The sequence below is a fragment of the Physella acuta genome, unplaced genomic scaffold (assembly GCF_028476545.2).
Source record: "Physella acuta isolate Inbredline_101_S28 unplaced genomic scaffold, ASM2847654v3 ptg000825l, whole genome shotgun sequence".
NCBI lineage: Eukaryota > Metazoa > Mollusca > Gastropoda > Physidae > Physella > Physella acuta.
In genome coordinates this window covers 67,629-89,894 of record NW_026732343.1, presented here as the reverse complement: position 1 = coordinate 89,894, position 22,266 = coordinate 67,629, and the positions used below count along the sequence as shown (strand labels likewise).

The following is a 22,266-nucleotide window of genomic DNA, read 5'->3' as shown; positions in this document are numbered from 1 at the left end:
CCGCCCCCCCCCCCCCCCCCAACGAGATGGATTTTAGATAGTAAATATACACTAGTTACACTAAGTGGAACGACGTGGTTGAAGAGTAGAGCTTACGGCTGCTAACTCAAAAGCCTCGGGTTCGAATCCCTGCCTTGAGTCCGTAGGACGTCCCTGAGTCCACCCAGCTATGATGGATACCTGACTCAAGTAAAGGAAAGAAAGACAACTGGGAATAGTGCTGGCCACACTATCCCAATGTATGCGGAAGTCATTGAAACAGATAAACTCTACCTCATCTGTCCCGTGTGTCTTGGGCACGAACGGGAAAAGATGACGATTTAGACAAAGGGTTATCCATAAACTGCAAAACTTTTAGCCAATCTCACATTCCAATACAGTTGAGAAGCATCCAATGAACATGTCTTGTCCTACTTTAGCTTAGTGAAATTGTTCTTCACATCTTTGGAGGCAGAGGCGTAGCGGGGGGGGGGGGGGGGTGTGGACCGCACCGGGTGACACCATTTAGGGGGGGGGGGGGTGACACCAAGGCAAAAAATAGCAAAATATTTAAAGAAAAATTTGAGGGGGGGGGGGTGCAAATCGAAAGTTTGAGGGGGGGGGGCTGCAAATAAAAAGTTTGAGGGGGGTGCAAATCGAAAATTGAGAGTTTGTCCCCGGGAAAGGTCGCTACGTCGCTGGGGGGGGGGGTGACACCACTAAGTGCCGCACCGGGTGACACCCGACCTCGCTACGCCACTGTTTGGAGGTACACAACACCACCAGTTTCATATGCGCATTCGCCGAATCTTTCTTAATAGTTCAATCATCCCCATTAAATATCCGATCGTGAATAATACGAGTCGGATGTGTATCTTGACCTCTGCCGAACCCTTGAGACTGACTCACCGAACCCCTGAGGTTCAGTCGAACCCAGGTTAAGAACCACTAGCCTAGTGTATGATGTGCTGACTTAAGCCTACATTTGACATCTAGTATTTCGTTTGGTAAATTAAAAAAAGAAATAAACTATATAACATCTTCCATGTAATCTTATGTCATTTTATTCCTGCATTTAATTATTCCAACAAAATATCTTCTTTCATGTTTTACTTAAAATTGTGCAATGTAGCTAAGTAAATGCTACATATTTACATAAAAATGAAATAACATGTATATCAGAATAAACTTATTTTTATGAAAAGTAACAAATAAGTAATGTTTCATTTGTATAAAAAAAGTGGGTAGTTTGCATTGAGTAGTAGAACACAATATTGCTAAACGTCTTAAGTTTGAATCCACATGATCAAATCTATAGGACACCCACGTTTTTCGTATGAGTATAAGATTGAAGTCAGGGGAAGTAAAACTACGACAAATTCCTGAAAGACACTTGCCCGAATGCTGTTTTCCCAAATGGACACTTGACCAAATGCGACAAACGCCCAAGTGGACGCTTGCCCGAATGTGAAAATGCCCGAACTGACACCAAGTTGCTAACCACATTATCCCTTCACATGTTGAGATCAAAGATACAGATGGACTTTACTTCATCAGCCCTATTGACCATCAATTGTACCACCGGAGGTCATTGAAAGTTACTTTATTGTAACCCATTGTAGGTCATTATCACACGCAAGGAAATTAAAAGCTGTATAGAGCTAACCACACTATCCCTTTACATTTTGAGATCAACGATACAGATGAACTTTACTTCATCTGTCTTATGGACCATTTCGTCTGCCATTGTCATTGACTGTTATATTAGGTCAGTATGATGGTGAATTCAGGGAAACTAAAACCTGAGGTCACATCCAGCCTATGTCAGAGCCAACCTGTACTCAGAGCACCTGTGGTCAGAGCCCACCTGTGGGCAGAGCCAACCTGTACTCAGAGCACCTGTGGTAAGAGCACACCTGTGGTCAGAGCCCACCTGTGGACAGAGCCCACCTGTGGTCAGAGCCCACCTGTGGTCAGAGCCCACCTGTGGTCAGAGCCCACCTGTGGTCAGAGCCCACCTGTGGTCAGAGCCCACCTGTGGTCTTACACCTGTGATCAGAGCACTTGTAGTCACAGCTTACCAAAGTAAAGACGATCTTAAGTATAATCCTATCAAAATTTTAAAAAGCATTGTATCATGTATACATAAAAAACATTCAAACATTCAAATAAAGTTAGTTTAAAAAAATTATAATATAATAAATTTACATATTGAAAGAGCAGTGTTACTTTGTTTGCATTAGCACATTAATTACAATTAACATAAATTATTAAATTTCTATTAAAAAAATAGAAAAGGCATATCTGTTAAAAATAAAACAGAATTCCTTTTCAGTTTCTAAAAATAAACATTGTGCTAGCCAAAGTGAGCTATTATAGCAGTATAAAAATTTATTTACAAACTAGTTTAAAGTGTAGGTGAATTGCATTGTTTCTTTTTTATCAGGACTTGCCTATCAAATGTACAGCTTATCTACCAGACTGTAGGATATGTTAATACTTAGCTAACCACATTATAAACATACAAGGCTTACATATTACATGTTGCATACAAATACAATGAGACCAAAGTTAGTACCACATACATACTGAGACTAGCTTGATGGTATAATCAGGTAAATTGTGGATGGCTTTTTGTTCAAGCAAATTTTCTACCCCTAAAATGAGTAATGAAATTGTTCTTTTAGATAAATGTAATTAATAAAAAAAAAATTTTACAGAACACATTTATCTGACAGATTCTTACTTTTTCCAAATTACCCTGTGCTTGTAGCCTAGTAAAACTAGATTCTGGTCAAACAAAGTCAAATTTTTCATATTTTTTTTTCCTTTTTTTATTTTCAGGTTTATGATATACTTTAATTGCTACATTATGAATGGAAAAACATTTTCTCTTGATGTTAGACATAAGATGTATCACAATACAAACTACACTATTAAAAAAAAATTATTTTTTAAAACAATTTTCATCCTCACTTTAGCATGTAACTATCCTTTAAAAAAAAACTATATTGTTTTGTGCATGTCAGTAAGCTGTCAAAATGCTCTACCATTCTTACTTATAAATGTATAACATACACACTTTTATATTCTAGCAGTAAAAAAATTTTTGTTTAGTTAGCTGCATGTGAATTTGGACGAATCTGGCTTGGCACCCTGAATGTCCTTCATGATGGCCTGCGACAGGGTCAGCCCAAAGATGAACACACCAAGAACTAGAAAAACTATGGCTATCCACCGGAACACGTACACTTTCCTCGGCTGTGCTTCGCCTGATTCTATTCTATTCTGCATCGTCTTTAACAGACACATACCTGCGGAAAAGAGAATATGTTACTGGTATGTAATCCCATGACAGTGCGGTGGAATGGTAGATGATTACCCTATGTTTATTTCATTAAAGAATGATTACAACAAAGGGACGGAATGGTCTAGCGGTAGAGAGGTGGACTGCTAACCCGTAATTCTTGAGTGCGAATCCGAGTTCAAGTCAGTAGACCGTCCCTGAGTCCACACAACTCTGATGGGTACCTAACTCATGTTAGGGAGAGTAAAAGCGGCTGGGTATAGTGCTGACCACACTATCTCTTCATATGCCAAGGTCACAGAAACAAGCGAACTCCACTTGCCCTATAGACCCTAAGGTTTGAAATGGAACTAACTTTTACAACAAAAATATTTATAAATCAAGTCAGAACTTTTACCCGGCTTTGTCTGAAACTGTGTTAAATAGAATATGGGCATAGTAAAAAGCTATTGAAATAATACTTTTAATTAAGAAAAGGTACTTATTTTTAGCAAAAGTAGAATAACCCGGAAGGGAGATAACTAACAAAAATTAAACATTGTCAGGACAGACATATCTGTATTTTAATTCAACAGGTTCAAATTGTAATAGGTTTTTTATGTATTGAGAGGTGAATTACTGACCGGGAAATACAAAAATAAATACTGCAGCAAAGGCCCCTAAAATCTGTATGACCACGCCTATATTGGGTATGAAAATAGACAGCAGAAGTGTCAAGGTAAACCACACCAATGTGGTTATGACACGTCTCATCTTTTCTTTGTGTAAAATTTCTTCTGGGCTCATTTTCCAGAACATGCTCCACATAGTGTCAAAGGCAGCCCTGTGGAGATATAAATTATATAAAATTATAGGCGACCATTTAATGGAAGCAATTCTTAATTATTAACCGCCATGGTAGATATCCATTACCTGATATCTGGAATAGATATTTAAGACATCATTACCTATCTCTAACAGAAAAAAAGAAAGGAAATATATTCATCACCAAATCCTTTTAGAACTAGAGTAGACACATAAAACTGCTCTTTGTTTTTGTTTTTTTCTATAATAGCACTAAAAGCTTATAGATTGTTCTTTTACACTTTCTAAAAGTTTTTAAATTTCCTTTTTATCCCTAGAGTATAAGTATTTGTATATTTGATTTTAAAAACTAACATTAGAGAGAGACAGCAGTATGAATTTGAGAATTTTACTTTGCATTTTAGCGGACATGTTTGAATATTCGTGATTTTTAAAAAACATCTATTTTGGCTTCATACATAGTAAAAACAAGTAAAAACTAATTGTTAAAAGCATAATTGCATGCCGCCAGAGCCGGCGTTAGGGGGTGGCAAACGGGGCGGTCGCACCAGGCCCCGCGCTTGAAGGGGCCCCGCGCTTTAGCAACGCCATTGTTGCCTGAATTAGTTTGTAAACTTAAATAATCTTTGCTGAATTAAATAAAAAAAAAAACCCCAACTAAATGGCCGAAATTGTTGGATGTTAAAACTGAGGCCACGGCTGATGTTAGTCAGTTATCCTCTACATGGACTGGGACAGACCGTTATTCTAAAGAAAGACATTAGTGTCACACATCGCTGGCACGGTCGACTCGCTATTGTCCTGAGGTGACTGGAGATGGCGGTCGCGAATTAGCCCCCGACCTGACATTGGAGGTAAAATCGGGAAAAACACGTAAAGTGATACACTATTGTATGCGGACCCCGTTGAAGATTTTTTTTAGTGAGCAGGCGGGGGTGCCTGTAGTAAACAGTCAGTGACCTGATGATGGCTTGCAGAGGATGAGGGGGTGAGAGCGGATGAGGACATGCCCCGGAAATCCAGAGTATTTATCCCTAAAATCATAATGTATACACTGTATGGGCATCTTTTGAGATTATTCACCACGATACGTTTGATAGGCATCCATACAGTAATTATGTTCATATTCATTTTAAATATTGTCAGGTAATCTTAAAATACATTATACTTGTATTTATTTTTATATTTTTGAAGGGCTTTTATACAGTTATTATGTCCATTTTCATTTTGGTAAACTTTAACGGTATTCGTAAAGTGAGTAAGCACATGTTTATTTTAATTAATTGTAGGGATATTCAGTATAATAGTTAAGACCATAGTTATTCTTGTTTTAAAATAGTGTAGGCATACTAAACAAATTATAAAGTCTATACTGTTTGATACATCGTGCTGAGACTGTTTTATGGTAACGTTCTCCTGATTTCTCAAACGTCTAAATTACCGGCAGTCCGAGCATGCCGTCGCGAAACTCATAAATAAGGTGAAGCTGGCTGTCACATGGTTCACTAATTATAGACACGGACCTTCTCTAGTGAGAACGCGGTCTTAATCTGTAATGTAATATGTGGACGCTTTATAAACACGCACCTTCTCAGAGATCCAGTAACGTAGTACCCGAACTGATTTTTTTTTAGGGTTTGGCACCCCATAGATTTAAATGTACAGTTATCCTTCACCTCCCGACACCAACTGTCACCCGCCCCAGTGTTCCACACTACTGAGCGTCCGTGATTACATTTGAGAGTCATTTCATTTGGATATCCATAGCCGTAAACAGTGTTTTTCACGATTCGAGCTTATTCCGAAATCTATCAATGTTTTGCTATTTTCCCCGGCATCCACACACTTTGAATGCCACTGTTAACACTCGATAAATTGAGAAAATATCGGTACTATCACCCGCCACTGTGGACCGATTTAACGTTGCTTCAAAGTGATTTCACCATTTTTCCTCTACACCATGGCTACACGAGACAGAGATAGATTTCGCAAGTATGAATCAGGTGCATCAAAAGCGAGGAAACGCAATTTAAGAGAAGAATTTGATAAAACACAAGCAGGCGCGTTGCCCGAAGGTATTAAGTCAGCCAAACAGTGCCTTCAGTACATTTAGAGTATTCAGGATTCCTTTCCCAATACGGCGATCGCCTACAGAATCTTGCTAACAGTTCCAGTCACAGTGGCAAGCGCCGAAAGAAGTTTCTCCAAACTGAAGTTGATCAAGAACTATTTGAGATCAACGATGTCCCAAGACAGGCTCTGCGGCCTGTCGATTCTGTCAATAGAAAAAGACAGCCTCCAGTTTGGACTATGATGATATAATCATGGAATTTTCCTCACGAAGGGCAAGAAAAGTAGATCTTCGTTTGTGAACGTACTGGTAAGATTTTCATAAATAAACATTAATGTAAAAAAAATCAGGTTTGAAGCTGACGTTCATCGTCTCTTTAATGCGTGTCTCAAACTTATATCTGTTTTATTTTTTACTTTTCAAACAAAAAGCCTTAACAGAAACAAGCAACGTTTCAAAAGCACTTCTAAGTAAACAAATTATTTGTTAATCAGTGTCTTAATGTTAATACGACATTGATAAGCAGCTTAAAAATACCATATATATCGTTATAAATATTAATTCGCGTTGAGAAGAAAAAAAAAACGCCTCACTGTACATGTTTTAGACACCAATGAAAAAATATAAGGCCCCGCGCGGATGGTTGGCCATAGGCCCCGCGTACCCCTAACGCCGGCTCTGCAGGCCGCCTTTTTTAAAAATAGTTTGTTAATGCATTTTATTATGGTAAAATGTGTAACAATTTTTTTTCATTCACTATTAACATGTTTTTAGTCATATTCCTTCACTTAAGACAAAAATAAAAATGTCAATAAATATTACTATCGGCACCACGGGTACACAAGACTTACTTTCCACAAAAACATAGAATAGGATATGTGGTGTATGTTTTGACAGCAACAAGGACTACTGCCACCATCACCTCAGCTGTAGGGTTAAACGACAGCAGTATGTCATTTGTGATGGTGTCACCAAACTGAAAAAATAAATTTTAAATTAGAAAGAAAAATTAAAGTCAAAAATAGAAAACGTTTAAGTCTTGACAAGAAAAAAAAAGGATTTATAAATTTTTTAAATAAGATAATGTGAGAACAAAGAAACACAAACAATGAATCAAACATCTTTCTGACAATAAAAATCATGGAACACATAGTTAGTGTGTTTAAAGCCTATATTTTCAATACATTAAAGCAATCTTAGTTATCTAACTAACTTTCAAGACAGCAGCAAAGGAAAAGTATCACCCCCATATGAGTTAATTACATTGCATAATACAGCAAATAAAGCATTTAATGGGATGGTGTGTTTGTGTGGTACAGCACATGATCACTACTAAAGAAGTCCAAGTTTGGTTTGCTGTTTTAGTCTATAGGGCATTATTTGTGCACTCAGCTGTTATGAGTATCTGACTCTAGTTGGGGGAAAGAGAATGTTGTGAGCTAAGTGCTGACCCCACTATAACTTCTGTAGAATTGAAACAGATAAACTCTACCTCATCTGATCCAAGGACATTCCGATTTTTTTTTTAAATTCAGGATGTAAGTGATCCCTTCTTCACTCTTAAAGTGTACATTTTATACTTTATTTATCTATCTTTAGTATATTCTATTATTATAATTATATTAACCTATCTTGTATATGTACTTTATCAATATCTTCAGTGGGGCATATTTACTTCATGCAGGACATATAAGTACAGGTTTGAGAGACACTATTAAAGCACATATAAAAGGAATAAGTAATGCTAAAAATATAAGTTCAAAGCAAGAAAAAACAAAAAAAATTTAACATAAATACCATTAAAAAATTAAACACTAAACCAATACTATTGCACAACTTAGTCATGAAAATGTAAAAAACTTGAAACAAAGTATCAATAACACTAACAGACAGTAAAACTACAAACCTGTAGATATCCCAGAGCTGCGGTGACTGTGTAAGTTATGATACACAATATCATGGCAAGTGTTACTGTTTTAGAGAACTCTCTGATGTTGCGTTTACCCATACATGAGTAAATGGGGATGATACTGACGTGACACTGAAATTATGAAAGAGAAAGTAAATTTTTTTCCTGGACTAGTAAAAAGTATAATCATTTGTTCTTATACACGCTATTAATAAAAGAAACAATTAGAACTAAGAGAAAAAGCTCAATTTATAATTGTTTTTTTGTTAAAGTTATTTATAATGATTTGAAGTATAAAATTCAAGTCATGAATTCAAAGATTTTTTTAATACATATGTGAATTACACACAAATAATTTTTTTAAGAAACTAAAACTAAGCACAACAAATAATATTTTAGCTCATATCCATAAAATTTCTACATAAACATTGTTATTTAAATCAGATGAATTTTAGAGAATTTTAAAACTTCAAGAACATTTTTAAATACAGACTCTTCTTAGATAATGCCACTTTATATAATATAAGGTGAGAGAAAATGCAAAATCACAATTTACAGCAATAAAACAAACACAAACTAACCTGATACGCAAAACAAATATCAGGAACAACAAGAAAAACATCAATCCATGAATGCGGCCTTAGAATTGAAATATACAGATGCAAGGTTCAAAATTTATAACAATAAGGTATTGAAAATATATTTCTTTAAAGCATTTTTATAATGGAATAACTTATTAAATTAATTATAAAATTATTTAACTAAGTGTAATAACAGGATTCAAAAAATTTTCACAATTAAATGTAGATAAACTATGTAGCCACTTACTATTGAGATAAAATAAGCAGAAAAATATAATATTTTCAACATACCCTGTGGCAATAGTACCTGGGTTATCATGAGGTAGAAAATACTTGATGGTAACTAGTCCTACTACATACAAGATACCTATAACACCCACAATGCTGAGGAAAAAAAATTATTCAAATTTAGAGGACATTCACCCATAAATATATACTTAGCCTATATAAGAGTCCACTTACAAAACCTTCAAAGTCGACTTTTCAAAAAATAAAATGACAAAGATAAATAAATCAAAACAATTTGCTATAAACTAATCTAATAAAGGACAGGGAGCTTAACATGGTACACTTACCTGGCATATCTCAAGAAATCGATTCTTTTAGGAAAACATAACGGCAGTATAAAGGCTATAGATGTGACAGAGATAATGAAAGCTCTTGTCATGTAGAATGGATCTGTTTTGCAGTACAAGTCGTGAGCTACCTCCAAGAAAACTGAAAAAAAAATAGTATTCTTTAATGATGACTGTGTTAACTGTATCTCTTTTTTTCTGACCACAACCTATTTATAATACATATAATCCATATCTCTTTCCATATCCAGCTCCCTATCAATATCCCTATCAGTAATACTATCCCAAACACTATCTCTAATATATACTTATCCTATCTGAGATAGATTAGGAATACACAACGGAGATAGAAGCCATTAGCAATGTAGACATCTTTATTTGTTAACCGGAAGAGGAAGGACAATACACAAGGGACATCACTCATAATAACAACATTATAAATATAACCAACACAAGAAGAGTGAGTTCCCTTGACCTCACAATTATCTCAATATATTACATCCCTTTACCCTTAGAACACAACAACACATCTCTCAATAGAACAATTGATAGTATCCTAAAATCACCAATTATATTGTAACATGAACACTATGGTAGATTACATCCTTACAAACAATGCACAATATGTTACAACATAATTAAATACAAAACAATGATGTCAAAGTCCTTTTGACCTTTAAAATCATAGGTCTAACTTATTTGGGACTTTGATTGTCCTGCTTGACCTTCTCAGTGGCTTTTGATTTGGTGACTCAATATTCTGACCATTTGGATTCTCTATCTCAGGAGGTCTAGGATTTAAATCATTAACTCCAGAATTTACATTTTCTGACTCTAGACAACTTGGTTCACTCATATCAACAGAACTTGGTTGTGGAACAAACTGAGTTGGTGTGAACTGTTCAGATTTGGTGGGATTGACAGATTCACACTTATTATCTGCACAAGTTATTTTTAACTGGTCTGCATGTCTACGGACAATAAGTCCATCATTTGTTTTTACTTTATAAGACACAGGTCCTGTACATTGAACAATTTGACCTGGTATCCATTTTTCCTTTCTCCCATAATTTCTTAGATACACATTCTCATTAACTGCAAATTCTCTTTCAATGGATGATTTGTCATGATTTACTTTTTGTGTATGTTGATGTTGGGAAACAGACCTTTGAACAGTTGGATGTAGTAGGTCAAGATGAGTTTTAATTTTCCTACCACATAGCAATTCACATGGTGCAACACCTGTTGTTATATGAGGAGTTGTGCGGTATTTGGTTAAGAACCTGTTTACTCTTTCCCTAAGAGAAAACTTGTTACCGGTATTCATTTTTACCATAGCGGTTTTGAATATGCCTACCGCTCTTTCAGCTAAACCATTCCCAGCAGGATGATAGGGGGATGTGGTTATATGCTCAATACCATTTGCCACACAAAACAGTTTAAACTCATGAGCTGTGAAACTAGGCCCATTATCTGAAACAATTTGATCTGGTAATCCATGAGTTGAAAATATTTCCTTAAGTTCTATAATGGTATCATTTGCAGTGATTGTGTTCATGATTTTAACTTCTAACCATTTAGAATGTGAATCAATAACAATTAAGAACATTTTGTTCATGAAAGGTCCTGCGAAATCTATATGTATACGTTTCCATGGTTCGATTGGCCAGTCCCAGTTTTGCAAGGGTGCTGTAGCTGGTTGCTTTGAATGTTGTGCACAGCTTGAACAAAGTTTTACATATTTTTCAATATCAGCATCCATATGTGGCCACCAGAACCATGATCTTGCTAGACTCTTCATTTTGGAAGAACCAAGATGAGTATCATGTAAAGTTCTTAAAACTTCTTTTTGTAATATTTTGGGGATAATTACTCTTGACCCCCATAGTACACATCCATCTTCTAGACTTAACTCCATTTTTCTTATTTTATATGGCCTTAAGTCATCATTCACAGACTCTTCAGGCCAACCATTTTTACAGTGCTCATATACTTTTATTAAGCACTCATCTTTTTGTGTTTCTCTTTTAATATCATTCACATTTATATTGGAGTTATCCATGATAGTGAAGAGAACAAATACATCTTCTGGTACATAGCTCAGGCTTTGGTTTTTTAAAGGTAATCTACTAAGACTATCTGCACTATTCTCAGATCCAGGTTTGTATTTCAATTCATAATTGTATGCAGTTAGTGTGATAGCCCATCTTTGAATTCTTGGTGGGGCATGCTCAGGTAGGGTTTTGTTTTCTCCAAATAAACCTAGCAATGGTTTATGATCTGTAAAGATGGTGAACTTCCTACCAAACAGAAACTTATGAAATTTCTTAACACCAAAAATGATGCCTAAGCCTTCCCTATCTAACTGAGAATAATTTTTCTCAGCCTGGTTCAAAGATCTACTGGCAAAAGCAATGGGTCTGTCACCCTTTTTATCTATGTGGGACAAGACTGCTCCTACACCATCTGGTGAAGCATCACATGTTAATATAAGTCTTTTCCCTGGGTCATAGTGAGTTAGTAAGGTGTCAGAAGACAAAGCTTCTTTTGCTGTATTAAAAGCAGTATCTTGTTGTTTACCCCAGTGCCAAGTTGCATTTTTCTGTAGCAGCTTGTACAGTGGTGATAGTTTACCAGACAGATTCCCTATGAACTTTGCATAGTAATTTATCAAGCCCAAAAAAGCTCTTAGTTGTTGGGTATTTTCAGGTTTGGGTGCTTCTTTAATGGCTTTTGTTTTCTCAGGTTGAGGTCTGATGCCTTGTTTGCTCAATATATAACCAAGAAAACTAATTTCTGTCAACATGAATTGACATTTATCTTTGTTTATCTTTAAACCTTTTTCACCAACTATTTTCAAGACTTTATCTAGTGTTTTAAGATGTTCAGTGTCATTCTTACCAGTTATGTACACATTGTCAAAGTAAACACAAACATTTGGAATATCCTTAAAAATACTGTCCATGACAGCTTGGAAAATTCCAGGGCTAGATGATATGCCAAAACATAGTCTTTCATATTGGTAGAGTCCTTTATGTGTGTTTATTGTCGTATAGACTTTTGAATCTGGATGCAGTTCTAGTTGAGTGTAAGCATGACTAAAGTCTAATTCAGTGAATTTGTCTCCTCCTGCCAAATTCAAAGAAATTTCCTCAATGTTAGGTATAGGGTACCTATTTAACTCTATTTGCTTATTCAGTGTAGTTTTATAGTCTCCACAAATTCTTATAGAACCATCCTTCTTTAACACTGGCACAATGGGCGTTGCCCAATCGGAATAGTCTACCTTCTTTATGATGCCATTAGATTCCAATCTACTTAGCTCATTTTCAATTTTATTCCTCATTGCATAAGGTGGAACTCTAGCTTTGCAGTATCTTGGATTTGTGTCTTTAATGCTTATCTTCACTGTTCTATCATTTAGTAAACCTGAATTGCCAAAAACACTTTTATTTTCAGATATTACTTTATTTATTGAAGTAAGACTAGATTCTCTTGTATTGATCAATGAACAAATACTCTCCCAATTTAACTTAAGATCACTTAACCAGTTCCTACCTAGTAATGGTGGTCCATTTCCTTCAACCACAAGAAGAGGAAGTTTAACACTTTGACCATTATAACTTACATGAACCATACACTCTCCTATTACCGGAACATTGTCACCAGTGTATGTTGTTAGACACTTGTGACATGGTTGTAGAGGCACTGATCCTCCTGTGACAGCGTCAAAGTCCTTCTTTGTGATGACTGTTAGAGATGCTCCAGTGTCAAGTTGGAAGCTGATGCTCTTACTGTTGATATTAACTAGTACATTGATGGGAGCATGACTTATTGATTTCACAGAGAACAGGTTGAAATCCGGCTGCGAATCAGTTTGAGCATTTTCACAGGTAGAGTGGTTCATTGGTTGGGTTAGGTAGTCTTGGTGAGAGTTAACATAGTGCTGCCTTTGGTTGCGGTACTGTCTTGACTGGCTAGATTTAGCAACAGACGAAGACTTTGCGAAGCAGGCCTTGGCAATGTGACCTTGCTTACTGCACTTATAACAAGTTGCAGACTTGAACTTGCATCGATGAGATGCATGGGGACCTTTGCATCAATGACATTTTTGATAATTATTACTAGATTTAGATCTAGGATTTGAACGAGCAGGCTGTTTAGCATAAGTTGGAATGCTCTGATGGGGTTGGTGTTTGTTGACTAACCTGCTGTTTACTGCATGGATCTCTGAAGACGTTAGAGATCTCGCCGCCTCGGATGACTGCTGGAATGAAGTTGCGAGTTGTATTGCTTTTTCCAATGTTAGATCTGACTCGAGCAGCAACTTTCTTTGAACATCAGGGCTGTTTACACCTGTCACAAACTTTTCACATAGTCTGTCAGACAGCGTATCGCCGAATTCACAAAATTCACTTAAATGACGTAAAGCAGCAACATATTCTGATATTGACTCGTTTGGTTGACGAGTCCTACTGTCAAATCTAGCTCGACATAGAAACTTTGATGGGGTAGGCGCATGGTGGTCTGTTAGCAATTTGCTCAGCTCGTTAAAGCTCTTGGTAGTTAGACTAGCTGGTGCGCATAAGTCCTTTAGTAGCCTAAATTGTTGAGGCCCTATGACTGTTAACAAAACAGCTCTCTTTTTGGCTTCTATCGTCACGTCGTTAGCTTCAAGGTAAAAGCTTAACCTATCTAGGTAATCATGAATGATTTCATCATTCGAATCAAATTCTTTTATTTGGCCATACAGCGCCATTATCCTAGAAATACTTAGCTAATATGCTCTAGCAAACCTCTTTTTGAATAATTAGGTGCTCTTTCTAGTGGATTATTTATCCTCGCCGCCAATGAGATAGATTAGGAATACACAACGGAGATAGAAGCCATTAGCAGGGCTGCCTACCCCAAAAAAATTTTCCCCGTAACAAGAGCATAGGTTTTCCGTAATTTTCCGTAACTTTCCGTATTTTTACACATTTTTTAAATACAATGTAAATTAAAATAAGACCCATATTATATGATCGTAAAGCTCATCAGCGTAATGATGACAGTCGGCGACTCGTGCTACTTTTTATTTTATGGACTAATAATTAGTTTTAAAAAAAAAACGCCGTTAAATTCAGAATGTAAGGCGACAATGGAAAATTTCAAATAGGAATTGTTCTTGCAATGAGTACTATGACGTATGTTATAGGCCAACACTACGGATATCTAAACCAATGTGAACTCAGTGACCCCTCGACTGTGTGTGTGTCAGGATTTTTTCTCCCGCGAACAAGAAAACGTAAGCGGCCGACGGGTGACGATGTTTAGAATTAGCATATTTCTTGAATATTTTTTTTTAAATCTACATTTTATCAATGTAATATCTAGAAGAAAAGAACAATTTTAAAAATATGATCCGTAATTGATCTAGGTGAGCCTAGATCTCGATGTTTAGTAATATCTTGTCTTCTCGCACATCTCAAACAAAATGCCTCGATATCTCGCTATTTATGCATTTAGCCGTAATACCGCCTCAGCAAATATGTCTCGCCAGACTGCGCGATGAGACTTTCAATGATTTAGGCCACGCCCTTTTTTTTTCTCTACGGACAACACCGACTCGCGGGGTCAATAGTTCACAATATAAACACGACTGCCGCCAGCCATGACAAGAGGGGGAGGGGAGATTGTTACGGAAGAGGCTGAGAACCTTAGAACCGGATAACACACTGAAATACTGAAATATAACTAGCTAAATTAAAATATATAACTCAGACCGGGAACATAAAGTTAAGTTACCACCAGAAATTATTTTTTTTACACTAAAGTCGATTTTGATCTCTACTGAAATCAAAACCGTAATTTTGCAGCATAATCGTAATTCCGTAACCTGGGTGTCAAAATCGTAAAGTTACGGGCAAAACCGTACAAGTAGGCAGCCCTGCATTAGCAATGTAGACATCTTTATTTGTTAACCGGAAGAGGAAGGACAATACACAAGGGACATCACTCATAATAACAACATTATAAATATAACCAACACAAGAAGAGTGAGTTCCCTTGACCTCACAATTATCTCAATATATTACACTATCCATAACCGCATCTAAATTGCAAATGGCTAGAGGTAAGGGGGGGGGGGGAGGTGGGAATGGACAGGTATAATTTCCTACTGCAGTATTTTGAGTACAGATGATGTACAGAGAGTAATTGATGGGGGGGGCTAATGTACTGCTCTTGTAGGGATGGTACGGTCAATACAATTCTACCGTCATTTTTCCTCATGCTAAATTAGGTATCAGAAAGAGTGCACTCAACGACAAAACTAAAGGGAAGCCTATTATATTTGTAGCAATAATCTCAAGCAATTAGCTACTCTGGATTCTAATACAGCAAATGATAGATAAGTACAATAAAAAATTATCACACAATATAAAACATAACAGATTATTAAAACATAAATTAAAAATTATCACGCAAAATAAAACATAACAGATTGTTAAAAAACATAAAATAAAAATCATCACACTATATAACAAACAGATAAACTGAAACGTAACATAAAAAATGTATCTACTCACATAACTCCCATTGGTCACCTATTATAATGAGAAATGTTATACACGTCCCAAAGCAGTACAATAAAACACTGATTGCACAGGCCAGCTGGGCTTTAGGGCCACAGATGGAGAGAACCACGTCTTGGTAGGTGTTGCAGCCTTTTATATCAGAGCAGTAGCCAAGGATGAGTAACGCCAGCACTACGAAGACCAGGAAAAACTGACAAGCAAATAATTATCATAATAAAGACATTGGCGATGAAATAAATACATAAAGTATAGATTTGAAAATTTTCAGGATAATGAACTTACATTAAGAATAAGTTTATAGAAGTAGCATGGCAAATTTTTAGCTGCTTATTTATATGTTAGAGATAAATCCATTAAGATAACGGTAGGTATTTGTATGATGGGCAGTAATTCACTCCTTAGAGTCAAGTGTTAATTTAAGATACAGAAGGTTTACTACACATAAAGTTACTACCTCAAAGCCTTTTATGGTCTTTTTTTCTATAGATTGAATTTATGTCCATGAACGAACAAGCAAATTATGAGTTGTATGGCCTTTTTAGCAACATGGAAGTTATGGGTTAAATGAGAGCCTGTGTCTACCAATTTAAATTCATGTCAGAACTTTAACACAAGTTGTTTTTTTTTAATATCCCAGCCAGGTAGTTCTATTAATTTATATCTTGACCACATCCTCAGAAAAATTTGAGGTTGGAAAAAAAATATCAAGAAAAAAAGGAATTCAGCATCTTGATCTACTTACAGACTGCACGATTACTGCTGAGAAGACCCCACCAGCCTGGTGATAGGCAATGGGAAAGTTTAAAAGTCCAGCTCCCAGTGCTGCATTGACCACAAGAAATGCCGAAACAAACCAGCCTGAACCTGCTCATTCAAAGAAAACAATAGGTAAAAAGAAAATTGGGGGAAAAACATATGTGGAAAACATGCTCTAATGACAGAGCTCAAAACATTACATCAAAACATTACATCACAAGTTCAGTCCCTAAGATAGAGACCATAATAGGTTGATCCCTGATGAAACTGCAAACGTAAAAATCAAACGAAAAATACAGGTCTTGACTGACAAAACAATGTGCAAAAATGCTTAATTCTACATCATAATCAAACATAAATAGCATTGCTCTAGCTGAGTTGAGAGAAAGAGGGAGAGGGAGATAAAGGAGAAGCTTTTGTACTTTCACTGACCTACGTTACTATAATTTGCACATAAATTCCTGATAATTTGCAATACAAACATGATATTAAAATTAAAATAACAGTCTTGAGAGAAATTTGTAACATCCTTACCTTCTTTTTTGCTTGTGCTATCTTTTGATGAACTAAATCCAACTAGAGGTTTAAGCTCATCACTCCCATCAACTAAATACTCAGCGTTGACACTGTTCCCTTGGATCGACATGACGGCCTTTTGTAATGGTTCTCAAACTGTGTGATAACAATTTCAAGTTAAATTGTTTAGTACATCAACTCAACGTTATCATTAATGTTAGTCTGTGAACTTCTGGCTAATCTTTATTTAATAAAAATAAGCTTTGCGTTTAAGATGAATTTTGAAATTAAGTTTAATTTTATAATTATATGATTTAGAATTGATTATCCAGAATTATCCAGGTCTATTAATCATGTAATAGTAATAGATTAAGTTGTTTTAGCAGTAAACTAATAATCTCAGTTCTTAATTAATTAATTAGTTAATTAATTAGGCCTATCGCTTATGATATTAAAGTGAGTTTACTTATTTATTTTATTAGTTTATTTTTCTTAAGGCACAACACACATCACTATTCCTGAGTGGTATGCAACCTCACCTATTTACATAAAATTGTTTATAAATGCAAATTATTGTTTTGAGTTTATATTTAACTCAATGCAACAAGCCCGCCAGTTGGTTGAGGCCAGGTAAGGGGGATTCTAAGGGACGACTCGAAATATAGTCCCTTTTTTCTTGTGATTTTTACTATTGTGTTCTTTTCTTATGGACCTAGTGATATTCTTAGATATTAGATAGGCCTAGTTGGCTAGTCATAAATAATTAAATATTATAATATTAATTTTGACAAGAATCTCCATATATAATTCTCCTCATGGGAACCATAGAAGCAGTGGCGTGCAGAGCTATGTTGCTGCCCGGGGCAAAACCAAAGGAAGATGCCCCCCATAAATTGTATATATATATATATATATATATATATATATATATATATATATATATATATATATATATAAATTACGGTGTTTAAAGCGTTAGTAGCCCTACTATTGACGATAAATTATAACACACATTATGTTATTAATCAGAATACGAATAGAAAATCATTTTAAAAAATTGACTTAGCTGAACTCTTGAGAAGACTCCATGCATATATATCCAAAAGAATGACTGACTCATTCGGGGAGGGAGAAAACAGTATGGGGACATGCCGGATGTTGGGGGGGGGGAGGGGCTATATGCCAAGCCCAACAAAAGAATTTACAGTTTCCATTACCCTACCGGGGTCGGGCTGCGGTCACCGTTGAATTAAATTGGAAAAAAACTAAAAGGTCAAAGTTCGCCATTGTTTATTGCTACGACTGAGGCCACGGTTGATGTTAGGCCTAGTAAGTTACCCCCCCCCCCCCCCCCCTCCCCATCTCGAACTTGAACAATGCTGTATTTTATAGAAACACATTGGTGGCACACCTCGTGTGCAGGGAAGAGAACCACGGTCGCCGGGTGATTGTTTGGTGGCTGGCGATGGGTTGATTGAGTGAGCCCTTCCCCCTCCCCCTCCACCCCCTTGTACCTGGTATGTAAATTTGGGATACCCTATTGTATTCTGACCAATGTAGGTGTATTTTTTTTTGGATGCCTGTACTAGTTACGGACCTAAAAAATGCTAGTCTTGTCTCGTACGTCGAAGTAGTCGGATACGTAGGAATAAAGCGTCTCGTCTTAACTCGATACATTGAGAAAATATCGATTCTAGTCATAGAGCACAGCGATTTCTGCTTGTGCGCATTGTCGATGTTTGATAGAATTTTAGTATCGCTAAACTTGGGGCCCGCACTTAATGGTCGGCTCTAGGCCCCAAGTATTCATATGCAAACCCTGTGTGGGAATTAATCCAGTAACGGCTACCAGGGTCGTTATAACTCCCACAATTCATTAAATCAACGTGGACTCACTTACTTTACAGGTGGCTCTACTATTTATAACATCAGTTCTATTTAAGCGCCCATTTACTTTACAGATAACTTTACTTTGCATTAAAATACTTTAACACAACTTTTAGTATGCCCTACAATTGATAAAAAATAAAATGGGCACAATTGTTTGAAATGATATCACTTTAATGTATATTAAAAATCTGTTGATGCTTATTCTTGAGGGTGTCCTTACAGTGTCTCAGAAACAATACGGACATTCTTATTCTTTAGTATATTCATATGCATCAAAACCGAATAAATTCTCTTGGGTGCCCCTACAAGTTATCTAAAAATAATACGGGCTTACTTCATCTGCAAATGCCCTTTTAATCACAAGCAAAAATAAAATAAATTATTCGAAAATCGCTCTAATGCAATAAAGTGGTTTAAATTTATTGTTCGTTCAATGGCCAGTGGTTAGAATAAAAGTCATGCGTTTAGGTATATTATATAAAGAGACAGTGTTAGTAAGCACACAATTTTAGACAAATTACAATATCAAAAAGCATTAGTGGTTAAAATTAAAACAAATAGGAAACCATTGACAGATTTGGACACTTTATATAATTAGTTCGAATTGTGGGAAAAACACCGTTTTCGGCTATAGAATCCAAGAGAAATGTCTCTCAAATGTAATAAGAACGCTCAGTAGTGTGGGGTTTAGGGGTGGGTGACAGTAGATGCTTTGGCTTTGGGGTGGGTGAAAGTTGGGGGGGGGGGGGGGGGGAGGTGAAAGATCACGCAGACTGTGCATTTAAATATATGGCTATGGGATGGAACATCCCAAAAAAAAGTCTCCAGATTCGAGTACTACATTACTGGATCTCTGGCCGTGCCAATAGAGCGTCTAGGTATTACATTACCGGTCTTACAATAGAAGGTTTGTGCCTAAAGTGAGGGGGGGGGGGGGGGGGGGGAAACAAGTGACAGCCAGCTACACCTTATTTATGTGTTTTTGGACAGTACGACCGGGCGGCCGCGAATGCCGGTAATTAAGAAGTGTGAGACTTAAGGACAACTTTAGAATGAAGTTAACTCGGCCCGGCCCAGTGTATCAAAACAGTACGGACTTAAAAGTTTGTATTTAACCGTACACAAAAATCCAAATGGCCATGAATAAAGAATATCATTAGAATAAGAAAAAACCAAGAGGATGTGCGCTTAATCAGTCTACGAATGCCGTTACGTCCATCAAAATGAATAAGGATGCCCTACAAACATTATGCAATGAATAGAAACATAATAAAGATGCCCGATAAAATATGAAGCGAAAAGGGCATAATTACTGTAGGGATGCCCTTCAGACATTCAATAATGAATATAAGCATAATAAATATCCGATAATATATAAACGAATATGGGCATAATTGCTGTAATTATATAAATACAAACGTGAATACAAGTAAATTACTTTAAAGTTGCCCTGACGATATATAAAATGAATGCGGGCATAATTACTGTTTGGATGCCCTTCAAAAGTATTATGATGAATATAAGCAAATTACATTAAAGATGCCCCTACAGTGTGTAAATTATAATCATGGGCTTTAATACTCAATGGATGACCACAAGTGTATAAATTGATTATGGGCGTGTTCTCTAAAAGATGCCCCTACAGTGTGTAAATTATAATCATGTGCTTTAATACTCTATGGATGACCACAAGTGTATAAAATGATTATGGGCGTGTTCTCTAAAAGATGCCCCTACCGTGTGTAAATTATAATCATGGGCTTTAATACTCTATGGATGACCACAAGTGTATAAAATGATTATGGGCGTGTTCTCTAAAAGATGCCCCTACAGTGTGTAAATTATAATCATGGGCTTTAAAACTCTATGGATGACCACAAGTGTATAAAATGATTATGGGCGTGTTCTCTAAAAGATGCCCCTACCTACACAAGTATCAGATACTCTATTAATTCAAAGACTGCATATATTTATTCGGGGAATATCAATGACTACTACACCACTACCCTTCACCGATGCCCCTTTCTCCCTGAAGGTTGTACGACACGGACAGTACGATGACTATATCAGTGCCATGTGTTGATTGTATATACACATTTCGGTGAATTCGGCAAATTGTGATAATTTGATAATTCTGCCTAGGTAGACAAACCTTAGTAGACATTTAGCTTTCCTAAAAAAAAAAAAAAAAAAAAAAAAAAAAAAAAAAAAAAAAAAAATTAAAATTTAAAAATTAAAATAAAAAAAAATCATTTTTTTTTTACCCCCTTTGGATGCCCCTTTGATGTGGCTGCCCGGGGCCTGGGCCCCCTCCGCCCCCCCCTCTGCACGCCACTGCATAGAAGACACCACACAGCGTAGCCACCACCCTCATCCCCACCTGTCAGGTGAGTTGTGGTTCACCTCGAAGGTTTACAATTGTAGAGCCGGGTCGGCTATTTGGGGTAGGGGTAGATAATTTAGATTTTAAAAGGGGAGGTAATAACAATTTCTGCCATAACTATTCATTGTCTTCTGTAAACTGTCCTCACAGGTGGCTGCTTTCACAGAGTTCACAAGAGGGGTGGGGGTGGGGAGGAAAGGTGTGTATAATCGTCTTTACCAGCTACTGATAGTGTTTTAAAGCAAAATATTTTCAGTCGCAGCATTGGTAGTGAATTATGAATTACTGAAAAGTAGAAAATAAAACAACTAAACAGCGGCGTATGCTTACGGCGCGGGTCAGCTTGTAAGTTATTAAAGTATTAGTAGTGGAGTCTAGTACATTGAGTAGGCCTAAGTTTTAATTTTTCAAGTTTACTTTCCTTTGTACGAACGAAGAGCTAGAGACTAGAGAGAGACTCAAGCAACTCTAGTTAGTAGCTAGGCCCTACGTAGATTATTGGTTTATATAATTCAACATAGAAAAATGTATGGTTACCATAAATTATAAACACAACGACTGTTATAAATAAGAAAGAGTGTGTGACTTCGTTTTATTGTTTAATGTTTATGTTTCGCGTTTCACAACACAGCTGTTCTTCCTACTACCATTTTGGTCATGTGACTTTGTAGAAGGCAATACTAATTGATAGTGGTTACGCTTTGTTTACAAACAAAGTTTTGTAAGAAATTAACTTTATTCGATATGTCTAATTGTCATTTAGGAACTGATACACAAACAAAACTGTTTTAACTGCTCTTAAATGTTGTAAAATTACTAACCACGAGTATAATCAAAATAAAACATTTGACAACCTTTATCGAGTATTACTTATATTTTCTATTTATAACTATCACATGCTCTATCACGTCACTTTT

The 22,266-nt window shown here is 36.3% G+C and overlaps 1 protein-coding gene across 2 annotated transcripts; it reads right to left on the bottom strand.

Moving 5' to 3' along the window:
• Positions 1–1,036: 1,036 nt before the first annotated feature.
• LOC131951751 (sodium-coupled neutral amino acid transporter 7) lies at positions 1,037–22,240 on the bottom strand. Of its 2 annotated transcripts, none has more exons than XM_059314135.1 (11): positions 22,171–22,240; positions 17,095–17,232; positions 16,547–16,668; positions 15,796–15,994; positions 9,227–9,368; positions 8,943–9,035; positions 8,652–8,709; positions 8,068–8,202; positions 7,013–7,137; positions 3,910–4,109; positions 1,037–3,293 (listed from the first exon to the last, which is right to left on the bottom strand). In XM_059314135.1, exons 2-11 carry the CDS (start codon positions 17,204–17,206, stop codon positions 3,097–3,099), a joined length of 1,383 nt encoding a protein of 460 aa, XP_059170118.1. In that variant the 5' UTR covers positions 17,207–17,232; positions 22,171–22,240; the 3' UTR covers positions 1,037–3,096. The 2 variants fall into 2 exon arrangements, with proteins under 2 accessions (XP_059170118.1, XP_059170117.1); XM_059314134.1 differs by lacking the exon at positions 22,171–22,240 and adding an exon at positions 21,887–22,004.
• Positions 22,241–22,266: the final 26 nt, after the last annotated feature.

What these genes read in the sequence shown, in the direction of transcription:
- LOC131951751 (XM_059314135.1), bottom strand. Translation starts at nt 17,206, where the DNA reads ATGTCGATCCAAGGGAACAGTGTCAACGCTGAGTATTTAGTTGATGGG. An exon ending in TAGCACAAGCAAAAAAGAAG is followed by an intron (nt 16,669 to 17,094) that starts GTAAGGATGTTA and finishes TTGAATGAGCAG; the next exon opens with GTTCAGGCTGGTTTGTTTCG. An exon ending in CAGCAGTAATCGTGCAGTCT is followed by an intron (nt 15,995 to 16,546) that starts GTAAGTAGATCA and finishes TTTGCTTGTCAG; the next exon opens with TTTTTCCTGGTCTTCGTAGT.